The sequence below is a fragment of the Oncorhynchus masou genome, chromosome 9 (genome assembly GCF_036934945.1).
Source record: "Oncorhynchus masou masou isolate Uvic2021 chromosome 9, UVic_Omas_1.1, whole genome shotgun sequence".
Classification (NCBI taxonomy): Eukaryota; Metazoa; Chordata; class Actinopteri; order Salmoniformes; family Salmonidae; genus Oncorhynchus; species Oncorhynchus masou.
In genome coordinates this window covers 54,404,738-54,418,792 of record NC_088220.1, presented here as the reverse complement: position 1 = coordinate 54,418,792, position 14,055 = coordinate 54,404,738, and the positions used below count along the sequence as shown (strand labels likewise).

Genomic DNA, 14,055 nt, shown 5'->3' with positions numbered 1-14,055 from the left:
TTAAATGAAGACATAACTCCAAAGGGCTCTCTAACGTAAGCATACACAAGGGTAAACTGTGGTAGTGCTAGACAAATAAATAAATGTCTCACCCATTAAGGATAATTACAAAGTTAAAGACTAGGGCTCTGGGACAGGGGTATTGTACTCTAGGAATAGCTGGCCGCTCCCACAGGGTAGCCAGAAGTTTACAGAGAAGGCTGATAAGAGAGGAGGAGTAGACACACAAGGTCACATAAGGTGATGAGTGGCATTGAAAGAGGTTTAGGAGTGAAAACATTTAATTGTCATATTCAACCTCCAATGCTTTACAAAAGGGTGATGTTGCTACTAAAAAGACATAACGGCATATTGGCATATTGCCAATGTAAAAATCATGAAGACCTACTCAGGTAAGTGCAAAAGATGATGAGACTATTATTTTGACAGCTAAAGATGCTCATCCTCATTCTTGGCAGTACTACAGAAGTTCATTACTCGACAAACCATCAATCAGGCAAAGCGTCAATACAAGACTAAGATCGAATCGTACTACACCAGTTCTGACGATCGTCGGATGTGGCAGGGCTTGCAAACCATTACTGACTACAAAGGGAAGCACAGCCGAGAGCTGCCCAGTGACACGAGCCTACCAGACGAGCTATACTACTTCTATGCTCGTTTCGAGGCAAATAACACTGAAACATGCATGAGAGCACCAGGTGTTCAGTGAAGACTGTGTAATCTCTCCGCAGCCGATGTGAGTAAGATCATTAACTTCTTGAAACTCCCCATCCCGGATCCGGGTTTGTGACTAAAGCCTCAGGCTCATTAGCATAACGCAACGTTAACGATTTCTGAAAATCGCAAATAAAATGAAAATAATGTGTCTGCTCTCAAGCTTAGCCTTTTCTTAACAACACTGTCATCTCAGATTTTCAAAATATGCTTTTGAACCATAGAAATTGACTAATTTGTGTAAGAGTATGCAAAGCTAGCATAGCATTTTGAGTAGCATTTAGCACGCAACATTTTCACAAAAACCAGATAACCAAATAAATAAAATCATTTACCTTTGAAGAGCTTCTGATGTTTTCAATGAGGAGACTCTCAGTTACATACCAAATGCGCAGTTTTTCCTGAAAGCGTCTGTGTGTAGGAGAAATCGTTCCGTTTTCTACATTGCGTCTGGCTACCGAAACGAACCGAAAATTCAGTCACCTACAACGTAAAACTTTTTCCGGATTAACTACATAATATCGACCGAAACATGGCAAACGTTGTTTGGAATCAATCCTCAAGGTGTTTTTTCACATATCTCTTCATTGATATGCAGTTCGTGGAAGCTTGCTTTCCTCTCTGTATCGCATGGAAAAATACTGGCAGGTGACTTTTGCGCACCAATTTCGCGCAGGACACCGGGCGGACACCTGGTAAATGTGGTCTCTTATGGTCAATCTTCCAATGATCTGCCCACAAATACGTCACAATGCTGCAGACACCTTGGGGAAACGACAGAAAGGGTTGACTCACTCCTCTCGCATTCACAGCCATATAAGGAGACAATGGAAAACAGAGCCTCAAAAATCCTTGTCATTTCCTGGATGCCATCTCATCTTGGTTTTGCCTGAAGCTCACGTTCTAGGGCACACACAGAGAATATCTTGGTATTTCTGGACACATCAGAGTGTTTTCTTTCGAATGGTATCAATTATATGCATAGTCGAGCATCTTTTTGTGACAAAATATCTTGTTTAAAACGGGAACGTTTTTCATCCAAAAATGAAATAGCGCCCCCATAGATGTAAGAGGTTAAACAGGTCAACATTCGCAAGGCCGCAGGGCCAGACGGATTACCAGGACGTGTACTGCGAGCATGCGCTGACCAACTGGCAAGTGTCTTCACTGACATTTTCAAACTCTCCCTGTCCGAGTCTGTAATACAACATGTTTTTTTATTTTACCTTTATTTAACCAGGTAGGCTAGTTGAGAACAAGTTCTCATTTACAACTGCAACCTGGCCAAGATGAAGCATAGCAGTGTGAACAGACAACACAGAGTTACACATGGAGTAAACAATTAACAAGTCAATAACACAGTAGAAAAAAAAAGAAAAAAAAGAGAGTCTATATACATTGTGTGCAAAAGGCATGAGGAGGTAGGCGAATAATTACAATTTTGCAGATTAACACTGGAGTGATAAATGATGAGATGGTCATGTACAGGTAGAGATACTGGTGTGCAAAGGAGCAGAAAAGTAAATAAATATAAACAGTATGGGGATGAGGTAGGTAAATTGGGTGGGCTATTTACCGATAGACTATGTACAGCTGCAGCGATCGGTTAGCTGCTCAGATAGCAGATGTTTGAAGTTGGTGAGGGAGATAAAAGTCTCCAACTTCAGCGATTTTTGCAATTCGTTCCAGTCACAGGCAGCAGAGAACTGGAACGAAAGGCGGCCAAATGAGGTGTTGGCTTTAGGGATGATCAGTGAGATACACCTGCTGGAGCGCGTGCTACGGGTGGGTGTTGCCATCGTGACCAGTGAACTGAGATAAGGCGGAGCTTTACCTAGCATGGACTTGTAGATGACCTGGAGCCAGTGGGTCTGGCGATGAATATGTAGCGAGGGCCAGCCGACTAGAGCATACAGGTCGCAGGGTAGGCTAGTGGTTAGAGCGTTGGACTAGTAACCGGAAGGATGCAAGTTCAAATCCCCGAGCTGACAAGGTACAAATCTGTCATTCTGCCCCTGAACAGGCAGTTAACCCACTGTTCCTAGGCCGTCAAAATAAAAATTTGTTCTTAACTGACTTGCCTAGTTAAATAAAAAGTGGTGGGTGGTATAAGGTGCTTTAGTAACAAAGTGGATTGCACTGTGATAAACTGCATCCAGTTTGCTGAGTAGAGTATTGGAAGCTATTTTGTAGATGACATCGCCGAAGTCGAGGATCGGTAGGATAGTCAGTTTTACTAGGATAAGTTTGGCGGCGTGAGTGAAGGAGGCTTTGTTGCGGAATAGAAAGCCGACTCTAGATTTGATTTTAGATTGGAGATGTTTGATATGAGCCTGGAAGGAGAGTTTACAGTCTAGCCAGACACCTAGGTACTTATAGATGTCCACATATTCTATGTCGGAACTATCCAGGGTGGTTAGTCGGGCTTGCGGGTGCAGGTAGCAAACGGTTGAGAAGCATGCATTTGGTTTTACTAGCGTTTAAGAGCAGTTGGAGGCCGTTTGGAGGTTAGATAGCACAGTGTCCAAGGAAGGGCCAGAAGTATACAGAATGGTGTCGTCTGCGTAGAGGTGGATCAGAGAATCACCTGCAGCAAGAGCAACATCATTGATATATACAAAGAAAAGAGTCGGGCTGAGAATTGAACCCTGTGGCACCCACATAGAGACTGCCAGAGGACCAGACAACATGCCCTCCGATTTGACACACTGAACTCTGTCTGCAAAGTAGTTGGTGAACCAGGCAAGGCAGTCGTTAGAAAAACCGAGGCTACTGAGTCTGCCGATAAGAATATGGTGATTGACAGAGTCGAAAGCCTTGGCCAGATCGATGAAAACAGCTACACAGTGCTGTCTTTTATCGATGGCGGTTATGATATTGTTTAGTACCTTGAGCGTCGATGAAGTGCACCCGTGACCGGCTCGGAAAACAGATTGCACAGCGGAGAAGGTACAGTGGGATTCGAGATGGTCAGTGACCTGTTTGTTGACTTGGCTTTCGAAGACCTTAGATAGGCAGGGCAGGATGGATATAGGTCTGTAACAGTTTGGGTCCAGGGTGTCTCCCCCTTTGAAGAGGGGGATGACTGCGGCAACTTTCCAATCCTTGAGGATCTCAGACGATATGAAAGAGAGGTTGAACAGGCTGGTAAAAGGGGTTGCGACAATGGCGGCGGATAGTTATCAGAAATAGAGGGTCCAGATTGTCAAGCCCAGCTGAGTTGTATGGGTCCAGGTTTTGCAGCTCTTTCAGAACATCTGCTATCTGAATTTGGGTAAAGGAGAACCTGGAGAGGCTTGGGCGAGTAGCTGCGGGGGGGGGGCTGTTGGCCGAGGTTGGAGTAGCCAGGAGGAATCAGACCACCATAATGCCTGTGCCCTAGAGCACTAAGGTAACCTGCCTAAATGACTACTGGTCCGTAGCACTCACGTCTGCAGCCATGAAATGCTTTGAAAGGCTGGTCATGGCTCACATCAACACCATTATTCCAGAAACCTTAGACTCACTCCAATTTGCATAGCACCCCAACAGATCCACATATGCTGCAATCTCTATTGCACTCCACACTGCCCTTTCCCACTTGGACAAAAGGAACACCTATGTTAGAATGCTATTCATTGTCTACAGCACAGCGTTCAACACCAAAGTTCCCTCAAAGCTCATCAATAAGTTAAGGACCCTGGGACTAAACACCTCCCTTTGCAACTGGATCCTGGACTTCTGGTCGCCCCCAGGTGTTAAGGGTAGGTAACAACACATCCGTCACGCTGTTCCTCAACACAGGGGCCCCTCAGGGGTGCGTGCTCAGTCCCCTCCCTGTCTCCTTCCTGTTCACTCATGACTGCATGGCCAGGCACAATTCCAACACCATCATTAAGTTTGCCGATAACACAACAATGGTAGACCTGATCACCGACAACAACGAGACAGCTTATAGGGAGGAGGTCAGAGACCTGGCCGTGTGGTGCCAGGACAACAACTTCTCCCTCAACGTGATCAAGACAAAGGTGATTATTGTGGACTACAGGAAAAAGAGGACCGAGCAAACCCCCATTCTCATTGACAGGGCTGCATTGGAGCAGGTTGACAGCGTCAAGTGCCTTGGTGTCCATATCACAAACAAACTAAGATGGTCCAAGCACACCAAGATAGTTGTGAAGAGGGCACTACAAAACCTATTACCCCTTAGGAGACTGATAAGATTTGGCATGGGTCCTCAGATCCTCAAAAGGTTCTACAGCTGCACCAGAGAGCATCTTGATGTTGCATCACAACTTGTTATGGCAACTACTCAGCCTTCGACCGCAAGGCGCTACAGAGGGTAGTGCGAACGGCCCAGTACATCACTCGGGCCAAGCTTCCTGCCACCCAGGACTATACCAGGCGGTGTCAGAGGAAGGCCCACTAGGTCCAAGAGGCTTCTAAACAGTTCTACCCCCAAGCCATAAGACTCCTGAACACCTAATCAAATGGCTATACAGACTATTTGCAGACTATTTGCCCCCCTCTTTTACACCACTGCTGCTACCTACATGTACATATTCCCTCAACTAACCGGTGCTCCCGCACATGGACTCTGTACCGGTACCCCCCTGTATATGGTCTCGCTACTGTTATTTTACTGCTGCTCTTTAATTACTATTATTTCTTATTCTTATCCATATTTTTTATCTGCATTGTTGGTTCGGGGCTCGTAAGTAAGCATTTCACTGTAAGGTCTACACCTGCTGTATTATGCACATGATACTAATAATATTTTATTTTATTTTATTGAATGTAAAATACGCACCAGGAATACGTGATGCCAGGCCAACGATGGTTAATAAATAAAGATACTTCACTCAGGCCGTTTACAATTGAAAAAAAATGGTCAGTTCTGTTCTACTTAACTTGGTGTGTCTCCCATAGACAGTATTGCCTGGTCTCCGTAGTTTATTGACTTCCACTTAACCAGAAAAAAAACGGCTGAAGAAACTGCGTGTGGGGTGACTCCCTTCCTTTTCCCTCTTTGGTCAGGGCGAGGAGTGTTAGCAATACTTCCTGAAACACCTGTTTGTCAGGTAGTGCACACTGGGTAGGCACAGCGGAGAAACTGAGTCATACAAAAAAATGGACGACGAGTATCCGAAACGCAAAATTTGACAAGACTTGACAATTTATTCTAACTTTTTCTAAAGCCCTACATCATTTTACTAAAATGTTTTGGCGTCAACACAGGATTATACGTTTGAACATTGTCGTGTTGCTGTATTTAATAGTTTGTTTTGGTGAGTACAACCCTCTCATTTGTCAAGCTCGTTTTCAATGTCACAGATCAACGAATTTGCGAGACTAGACTACCTTTACTTTACATATGGAACACAAGCATTTGGATTGTGGGTGTTTTTATAGAATCCTGATTTTGTACCTTGTATAATTGTCTCGGCCTACTTTTAAAAAAAAGTTTACATACAAATTCTTTATGAATTATTGTAAGAATTATTATAATAAGCCACGTGTTTACCTTCATAGTTAACATAATATATTTCTATGTATTTATACAACCTACAACATTTTGAATAGGCTACTATGTATCCATTTGTGAATAGCCACTACCAAATAATTCTACTGCATGTTCACAACAAACCAAATTGCGCCTGAGGCTAGGTTCCTTACAACAGGAATGCAGTATCATGTCATGTAAAATTCACAAGACTCATGGCTTTTTCCCTTGTTTTCAATTTCACTCACGTTTTGTTATTGAGTTTAAAGTACCCTGCGTCCAATTCCAAGCAGCCATTATCTAGAACTGAGAATATGACTTTTGGGTGAGGTCTACTGACATTGATCAGATTTATATAACTACTGGTTGAACAGTAGGAGGAGTCATTTCCTGTATGTTTGAGACGTATAGTACATGCAATGGGCTCAAAGGGTTGCCAACTTTCTCATCAACAATTAGAATGTCAACCGCTATCAAGCATCTTCAGCTTGAAATACTTTGTTCAACACGATTGCAACCTTGGTTATGAGATTAGCTTGTTCATTCTCGGTCCACTTTACTCCAAGGTGTTTTGAAATAGTGCAGGATATCTGCATACCCTGTTAGCCCTCTGATTCTGGTCTGTACGATGTATTTTAGAATACTCAAATAGTTTAGGTTTGCAGTACTCAGACTGTCTCTTTGTCCTTAGAGAGAGTTCTTGTTTTCTTCTTTAAAAAAAAACATTCCTTTGAATATGAGTCCTTCACTTGTTCAAGGTAGATTAATTGTAATGTACTGTTGAAATCTGAATCTCTGAACCACATGCAGGCCTACAGTATGCTGTATGTTAAATGATACGTTTGCATTTCCCTGTGTGGGTTGGAGTTCACATGGAAAATACAGCATTGAATCTATGGGGTTGGGCCTGTTTTGAAATATAACACACATTATGTAAATGTTTTGTATTTCTTTTGCATTGCACAATGTCTGCATTGGCAACGTTCATCACAAGGAATACGACTACTACTGTAGGCTGTGTCGTTATTGCCATGTTTGCTGAAAGTTGATGGAAAGATCAACAGCTGTTGTTGTTTGTCTGCCAATCCAGGAATTGGTAAAGGATCATTTTACGTGTGCCACTTTAACACGTACACAATTTGTTATGCAAACTATTAGAAAATCAGTTCCTCCTCAATTTCTACACATTATACAATGGGCGTGCAGAATTAGTTTTGTAAGCACATTCTAGGCAGACGTTTGCATAGAGAAAGTCGATTTAATACCTCAGCTAATAAATGGTTGAGATTTTGTTTCATTACTTGTGGTTATTATGTCTGTATGCTCTCATTGTCCAATTGGGGGGGTAGACAGAGAGAGAGAGAGAGAACAACGGCTACAACTAGTAGTCTTGTTGTCAGATGGTGCCAAGAAAACAATGTTTCCCATGGAGAGTTCATTAGATTGTGTTTTTTCCAATTAATGTCAGGCAGTGTACAGAAGGTTTGATGTTGCCATCTGGGTACTGGGTTAATAGTGGGTCAACAATGTGGGCCTTTGGGGTTACCTTTGACATTGTGATTATACACAATTGTCAAATGAGAACTTTAGCTTTATTCTGTTTATTTGCGTTTTGTTTATGCGAACTACCTTGCTCTGAAATTATTAATCTTTTGACTTCTACAATGTATTTTGTTCCCAACTGGATTTAACTAAACATTCTGTGCAATCGTCTGCCCTTCCTCCTCCTTAATCTATCTTCCTCATCTGACCACCCCCCTGCCCTGCTGCCTCTCTCAGTGCTGTGCCCTGTGTCAGCCATGACAGTGAGCTCCCCTGCAGAGGTCCATTCTGTGAGGGGTAATGCCGTCACCCTGACTTGCACCTTCACCTCTACCAGCCGAGCCACCAGCCGTATGTCAGTGGACTGGTCCTACAGGCCCCAGACCGGAGGCCCTCCGCAGGCAGTAAGTACGCACCATAGAAAGTGAATCAGTATATTGAGTTGATTTGTTAATAAAGCACACATTTGATGAAGAACTCTTGTGCTTTTATGTCCTGGCATGGGTACACTGAATATGGCTGCTGATACGTTGACTTTAATTGTGACGCCCTTTCTAGTAATTCTATTTCTCTGAAACCCTTAACCCCTGGGAATATGACTCAGAAACCCCAGGCAGTTAGGGGCAGGAATCAGGATCACTCTTCCACATCTTGGTGATGTGTTAAATGTATGCCTCGAGCTGGAAGTTGCGAGTCAGGGCTCCGACACCAAAGCTCCCCTAGATCCAATTTCCTTGTCGATACTCTCAGCGGCTGACCGCGTAAGTTTTTAATTCCATTTGGAGGGGCCGATAACGTATATGCTATGTAGTTGTTGGGATATCATATCCTATAGGAGCGCTCAGCGCTAAGTGATGGCTAATGTGCTGTGGCTCCCTCGATGGGGTAATAGAAGCTGTTGGTTTAGTCATTAAGATGTAGTAGTCAGGCCTACTGCTGTGTCAGTATTTGCAGATAGAGTGGGTTCTCACGTCACTGACACAAACTCTTTATCCTAGGGGTGTGTCGGCTTGTCCGAATCCTGTATAAGCGTAGCTGGGTTGGTCGATACCAGGGTATACCGGAATCCAACAACATCCTTGGTTTCATTTCTTTATTTACTTGGAACAAGTTTGTTCTGTGCAACTATAGACGGATAGTGAAGCGTGTCGAACATTTCGCCGCATAGCCCCACAGAGCTAGCCAATACAACGGAGCTAGAAAGTGAATTTGTCTCTCGTGGCACGTTTGTTTCCATCCAATTTCATTAGTGGATTCGGACACTTTTATTGACACAATCGTATATCAAAAGGCACAGTGAATAAGCATTTGAAAAAAAACTCTATCAGAAATATAATTTACCAGCCAAGGCTTGAGAACTATGAATTGGTGGTGTGCTTCAGTCTCCCTGCATAATTATCAATATCTTGATGAGAATTCATTTCCAGGACTGAAAAGGCAGCGCTAGCAACGGAGAGTGATGGAGGACTTGTGATTCAGTTCCTCTGAAGGACACTGAATGAACAACTCCAGTCAATCAATGTCTTTTATAAGACATGATCAAATCAATTCAATATTCATTTAAATGCAATAGCCCATGATCCATCAGATTTTCATTCAGTGAGTCAGTACCGTTACGGTAACATCAAAGCTTTTAACCACAGGCCCTAACATTGCACCCTGAGTGCCGGTTTCCCGAACCCAGATTATTCCAGGCTTGAAAATCATTCTCAGTGGAGAATCTCCATTGAAAGTGAGTTTTAGTCCAGGACAAGCTTTAATCTGGGTCCGGTTCTGAATGTTTCAGAGGCACTTGGCTGTGTATAATCTCCATTTGGCTAGGCGTAACCTGTCTGAGGTAGGCTTGAGTGTTTGTCTGGGTTGACTGAGTGCAGTGATTAGATTTAGTATGCTGTCTGTATCAGCCCTCTCAGCTCTATGGCTGTCTGAACTGAAGTGCCTCCTGGAGAGCCCAGCCCATACAGAGCTATAAAACAATATAACTGTTGAGCACCATTGATTGTTAACAGGCCTGCTTGCCGTGTGTTCGTCTTTGTGTATATTTTCCTGTGATGTTTATTCCCTATGTGTAGTTTGTTTTCTCCAATGTGTCTCTTTGACACTTCTTATTGTCCCCCTAGTTTTTGAAAACACTGTGATGGTGAGTGTGATTGATGCAGTGTTTCTGTTGTCTGTGTCTTGTAAAGTGGCTCTGTAGTTGCCACGGTCTGAGTAACACTGTCCTGCACAGAGCCGTCACAATTTCTCTTCTTCTCTTTGTTCCCCAGTTCTTCCACTTCTCCTCTCTGGCGTTCCCTCCGCAGGAAGGCCAGTTTAATGGGCGCGTGAAGTGGCTGGGCAGCCCGGCCCGGGGCGAGGCCTCCATCCAGCTCCTCAACGCCTCCCTCAGCGACAACGGCACCTACACCTGCTCAGTCAGGAACCCCCCTGACGTCCACGGATCCCCCACCTCACAGACCGTCCTCACCGTGACGCCCAAAGGTGAGGCAATTACTTTGAAAAATGTATGTTTAGGGAAAATGTCAATGGGACGCTTGAGAAAATGTGCATCTCAAGTCAGGATTTGGCTCTTAATTGAGAGGCAGAAGTTTAGGCTTTGTTAGTAAAGGTGATTGTGGGTTCACACTATTGACCTTAGGAATGATGACGTGTAGAACATGACTCTATGGGAATTGTGGCACTGGGGAGATATATTGGGCAGTAAAACCTACTACCTCGTGTTCAATACTGGTATGGTGTACATGTACATAGCCCACCTATAATTTAGCCCAAACAACTACCTCTTTCCCTACTGTATTTAATTTATTTATTTATTTTGCTCCTTTGCACCCCATTATTTTTTATTTCTTCTTTGCACATTCTTCCATTACAAATCTACCATTCCAGTGTTTTACTTGCTATATTGTATTTACTTTGCCACCATGGCCTTTTTTTTGCCTTTACCTCTCTTATCTCACTTCATTTGCTCACATCGTATATAGACTTGTTTATACTGTATTATTGACTATATGTTTGTTTTACTCCATGTGTAACTCTGTGTCGTTGTATGTGTCGAACTGCTTTGCTTTATCTTGGCCAGGTCGCAATTGTAAATGAGAACTTGTTCTCAACTTGCCTACCGGGTTAAATAAAGGTGAAATAAAAAAAATATTTAAAAAATGGTTGGGCGCATATTTATTGGTGCCTTTTTAAAGACTTCTACAGTAGATTTAGGCACGTATGTGCTACGGATTGAGTCATATTTTCCACAAAGCTTAAACAATCCTTCTTTTAAGAAGCATTTAGGGGTTTCTTAAAGCAGTTGTACACGAGAGGGCGTGCTAAACAACTTTTTTAGCACGGCTGTGCTGTGGTCATAGGTAATGAGGCGGATCTCGTACCTAAAGAGATCAGAAAATCGTTAGCGTCTCCACTTTGCGCTGACACTGAGTGTAAATGTGGTTATGATGAACCCTCTGCTCTCCACAGTGCCCGCGGTTCGTTTCTCGGACGTGGCGGTGCTTCTAGCCTTCATTCTGCTTCCTTCCGCCATCATCACGCTGGCTCTGCTGGGTCGCATGTGCTGCCCTCCGAGGGACAAGAGCCAGACCCAGGGTTACCACTCCCCTATTGAGGTCACACCCGAGTGAGTGGATTTACTCCTCAATCAGTGCACCAGTTCTTCAGGACATCCTAAACATATGGTTTTAAAGAAGTGATATGGTTTCTGGTGAAGGGAGCCCCCAACCCTGACTTGCTGAATGGACATGGCTTTTTCTCAATTAATCTTTCCTTGATTCCTTGCGTCTTCTCTCCTTCCATCTCAAAATGCGTTGGAGAAGAGGGTCCAAGGGGAGGGGCAGTGGACCTTCTCCTTCAATACGATTTGAGAAGGAGCTGAGCAGAGAGGATGCGAGGAATCAAGGAAATTCATCATATTCATTGAAAAACTGACTTTTGCCAATATAGAAAATTACTAATGCTGACCGTTTTGTGATTTGACCAATTTGAACTCTATCATCTTTTTCACAGAGATGAGCCTGGCTTCAAGCAGATCAACCGCAAGGAGAAAAACATGACGTGCTGCGACCTATATTTTCTGGTATGGCCTTTTTTTTTTTTTTTGCTCATGAATTACTTAGGGGCACATGTCTCGCCCGATCAATTACATACTCTTAAATTTTACATGTTGTCTACGTCTGACAATATGAGACGTCCATGAAATATTTATCTGTTACCCCACTTCCTGTCCCTAGGATTCCGACTATGAGGATTACTACATCCACAAAGAGAGGCCTCTGGCTCAGGGAGAGACCATGGCTGTGTCTCAGTGCTAGAGTCCCCTGGTGGCGGTGCTCTGTAAGGACAGAGGCCCCCTCCATGCCTTGCCAATGGGAGTGGTTGGCCAGAATTCTCGCTTATACTGTTTGTTAAAAATGCCAAGATTCCTGGACTTAGTTCTGTCTCACACATCAGTATCCACTCACACTCCTCCCTTCTCTCATGGCTTGTCAACAGCTGATTCTACTGGTGGGATAGACATGGATCCAGTGCCTGACACATGGACACACACATACGTTTTGCACTATACTATAAACATTTCTGGATAGATTTTCTCATTATGAAGGAGATGCGTAAATTACTAAGTTATTGTCTGCTTTATCACTTTTGTAATGTAGAATCATTGTTTTTGTACAGCTATTGTGAGAGTTTTTGTTGAACTATTGGACCTTATGGAATCTATTGCTTGAATTGTAGACAGTCTTTATCTGTGGCTACATCTGCTTCATTGAGTCCAATTAATATTATTTGAAACATATATTTCAGAGTTTGTGTTACATTTGAACCCGTTGGTATAACTACATTCAGGAGTGGACCAACTATGACTTCTGATTTAGATGTTGAATGAATTTACAGGATTTGATTTACATGTTGGAATTTGGATGTACAGTGAATGTTGTTGAATGTATGTATGTGCAAATGATTGAAAAAATGATGCTTAATAAAATACATAAATGTTCTTGTCCGTTGGTAAAATGGTTTGTCCATTTACCATGTAAGTTGAACTACAGTACATGTTCAATAGTGTCGGTCTCTAAACCTTATCGGACTTAAACTGGCACACACGCTGTTTGAAATCCCCATCCATGTTGCTGGTGTAAACTACACTGAAGTAAAATATAAACGCAACATGTAAAATGTTGGTCCCGTGTTTAATGAGTTAGAATAAACGTTCCCAGAAATGTTCCATATGCACAAAAACCTTATTTCTCACAACTTTTGTGCACAAATATGTTTATATCCCTGTTAGTGAACATGACTCCTTTGCCAAGATAATCCATCCACCTGACAGGTGTGGCATACCAAGAAGCTGATTAATCAGCATGATCATTATACAGGTGCATCTTGTGCTGGGGACAGTAAAAGGCCACTCTAAAATGTGCAGTTTTATCACACAATACAATGCCACAGATGTCTCATGTTTTGTGGGAGCGTGCAATTGGCATGCTGACTGCAGGAATGTCCACCAGAGCTGTTGCCAGAGAATTGAATGTTAATTTATCTACCACGACCTTCAATGTCGTTTAGAGGATTTGGCAGTACGTCCAACCGGCCTCACAACCGCAGACCACTTGTAATGGCGTCGTGTGGGCGAGTGGTTTGCTGATGTCAACGAACACAATTACATTTTATCGATTGAGATTGCAATGCACAAAAGTACCGTGATGAGATCCTGAGGCCCATTGTGAGGTCAATTTTCTTTTAAGGAATCTGTGATCAACAGATGCATATTTGTATTCCCAGTCATGTGAAATCCATTGATTAGGGCTTGATGAATTTATTTCAATTGACATGATTGCATGTTGCATTTATATTTTTGTTCAGTATAATAACCTAGAGCAGTCCAATAAATTAGTCATGAGACTAATTTAGAATATTTTTATTTTATTATAAAATAAATAGCTTGTCAGATTCATTCCTCAGTCCAATTGATTTTGTCGTTTCATCCTAAATTATTTACAAGGTGAAATAATTATTTCTACCCTGTTTGAACTACCATGGCAACACATTTGTGTTCGATTCAGTGATTCATATAAATCGAGAAGGACCACTGGTTTATGCTATTGAGGGTAACCATACTACAGTTTGAACATCTTGAAGAACAGTCTGGCCTTAATGGCCATGTCCTCTTATAATCCCCACCTGGCACAGCCAAAAGAGGACTGGCCACGCCTCAGAGCCTGGTTCCTCTCTAGGTTTCTTCCTAGGTTCCTGGCTTTTTAGGGAGTTTTTCAAAGCCACAGTGCTTCTACATTTGCATTGATTTCTGTTTG

General features: G+C 42.8%; 1 protein-coding gene across 1 annotated transcript; it reads left to right on the top strand.

Moving 5' to 3' along the window:
- Positions 1–5,746: 5,746 nt before the first annotated feature.
- On the top strand, positions 5,747–12,740 carry mpzl3 (myelin protein zero-like 3). The gene is made up of 6 exons (XM_064974440.1): positions 5,747–5,984; positions 7,979–8,145; positions 10,009–10,222; positions 11,210–11,366; positions 11,753–11,822; positions 11,977–12,740. Exons 1-6 carry the CDS (start codon positions 5,915–5,917, stop codon positions 12,055–12,057), a joined length of 759 nt encoding a protein of 252 aa, XP_064830512.1. The 5' UTR covers positions 5,747–5,914; the 3' UTR covers positions 12,058–12,740.
- The last annotated feature ends 1,315 nt before the right edge of the window (positions 12,741–14,055 follow it).

Excerpts from the sequence above, each read along its gene's own strand:
- mpzl3 (XM_064974440.1), top strand. The coding sequence starts at position 5,915 with ATGTTTTGGCGTCAACACAGGATTATACGTTTGAACATTGTCGTGTTG. Across the intron at positions 5,985-7,978 it reads GTATTTAATAGTTTGTTTTG|TGCTGTGCCCTGTGTCAGCC; the intron begins GTGAGTACAACC and ends TGCCTCTCTCAG. Across the intron at positions 8,146-10,008 it reads CCGGAGGCCCTCCGCAGGCA|TTCTTCCACTTCTCCTCTCT; the intron begins GTAAGTACGCAC and ends TTTGTTCCCCAG.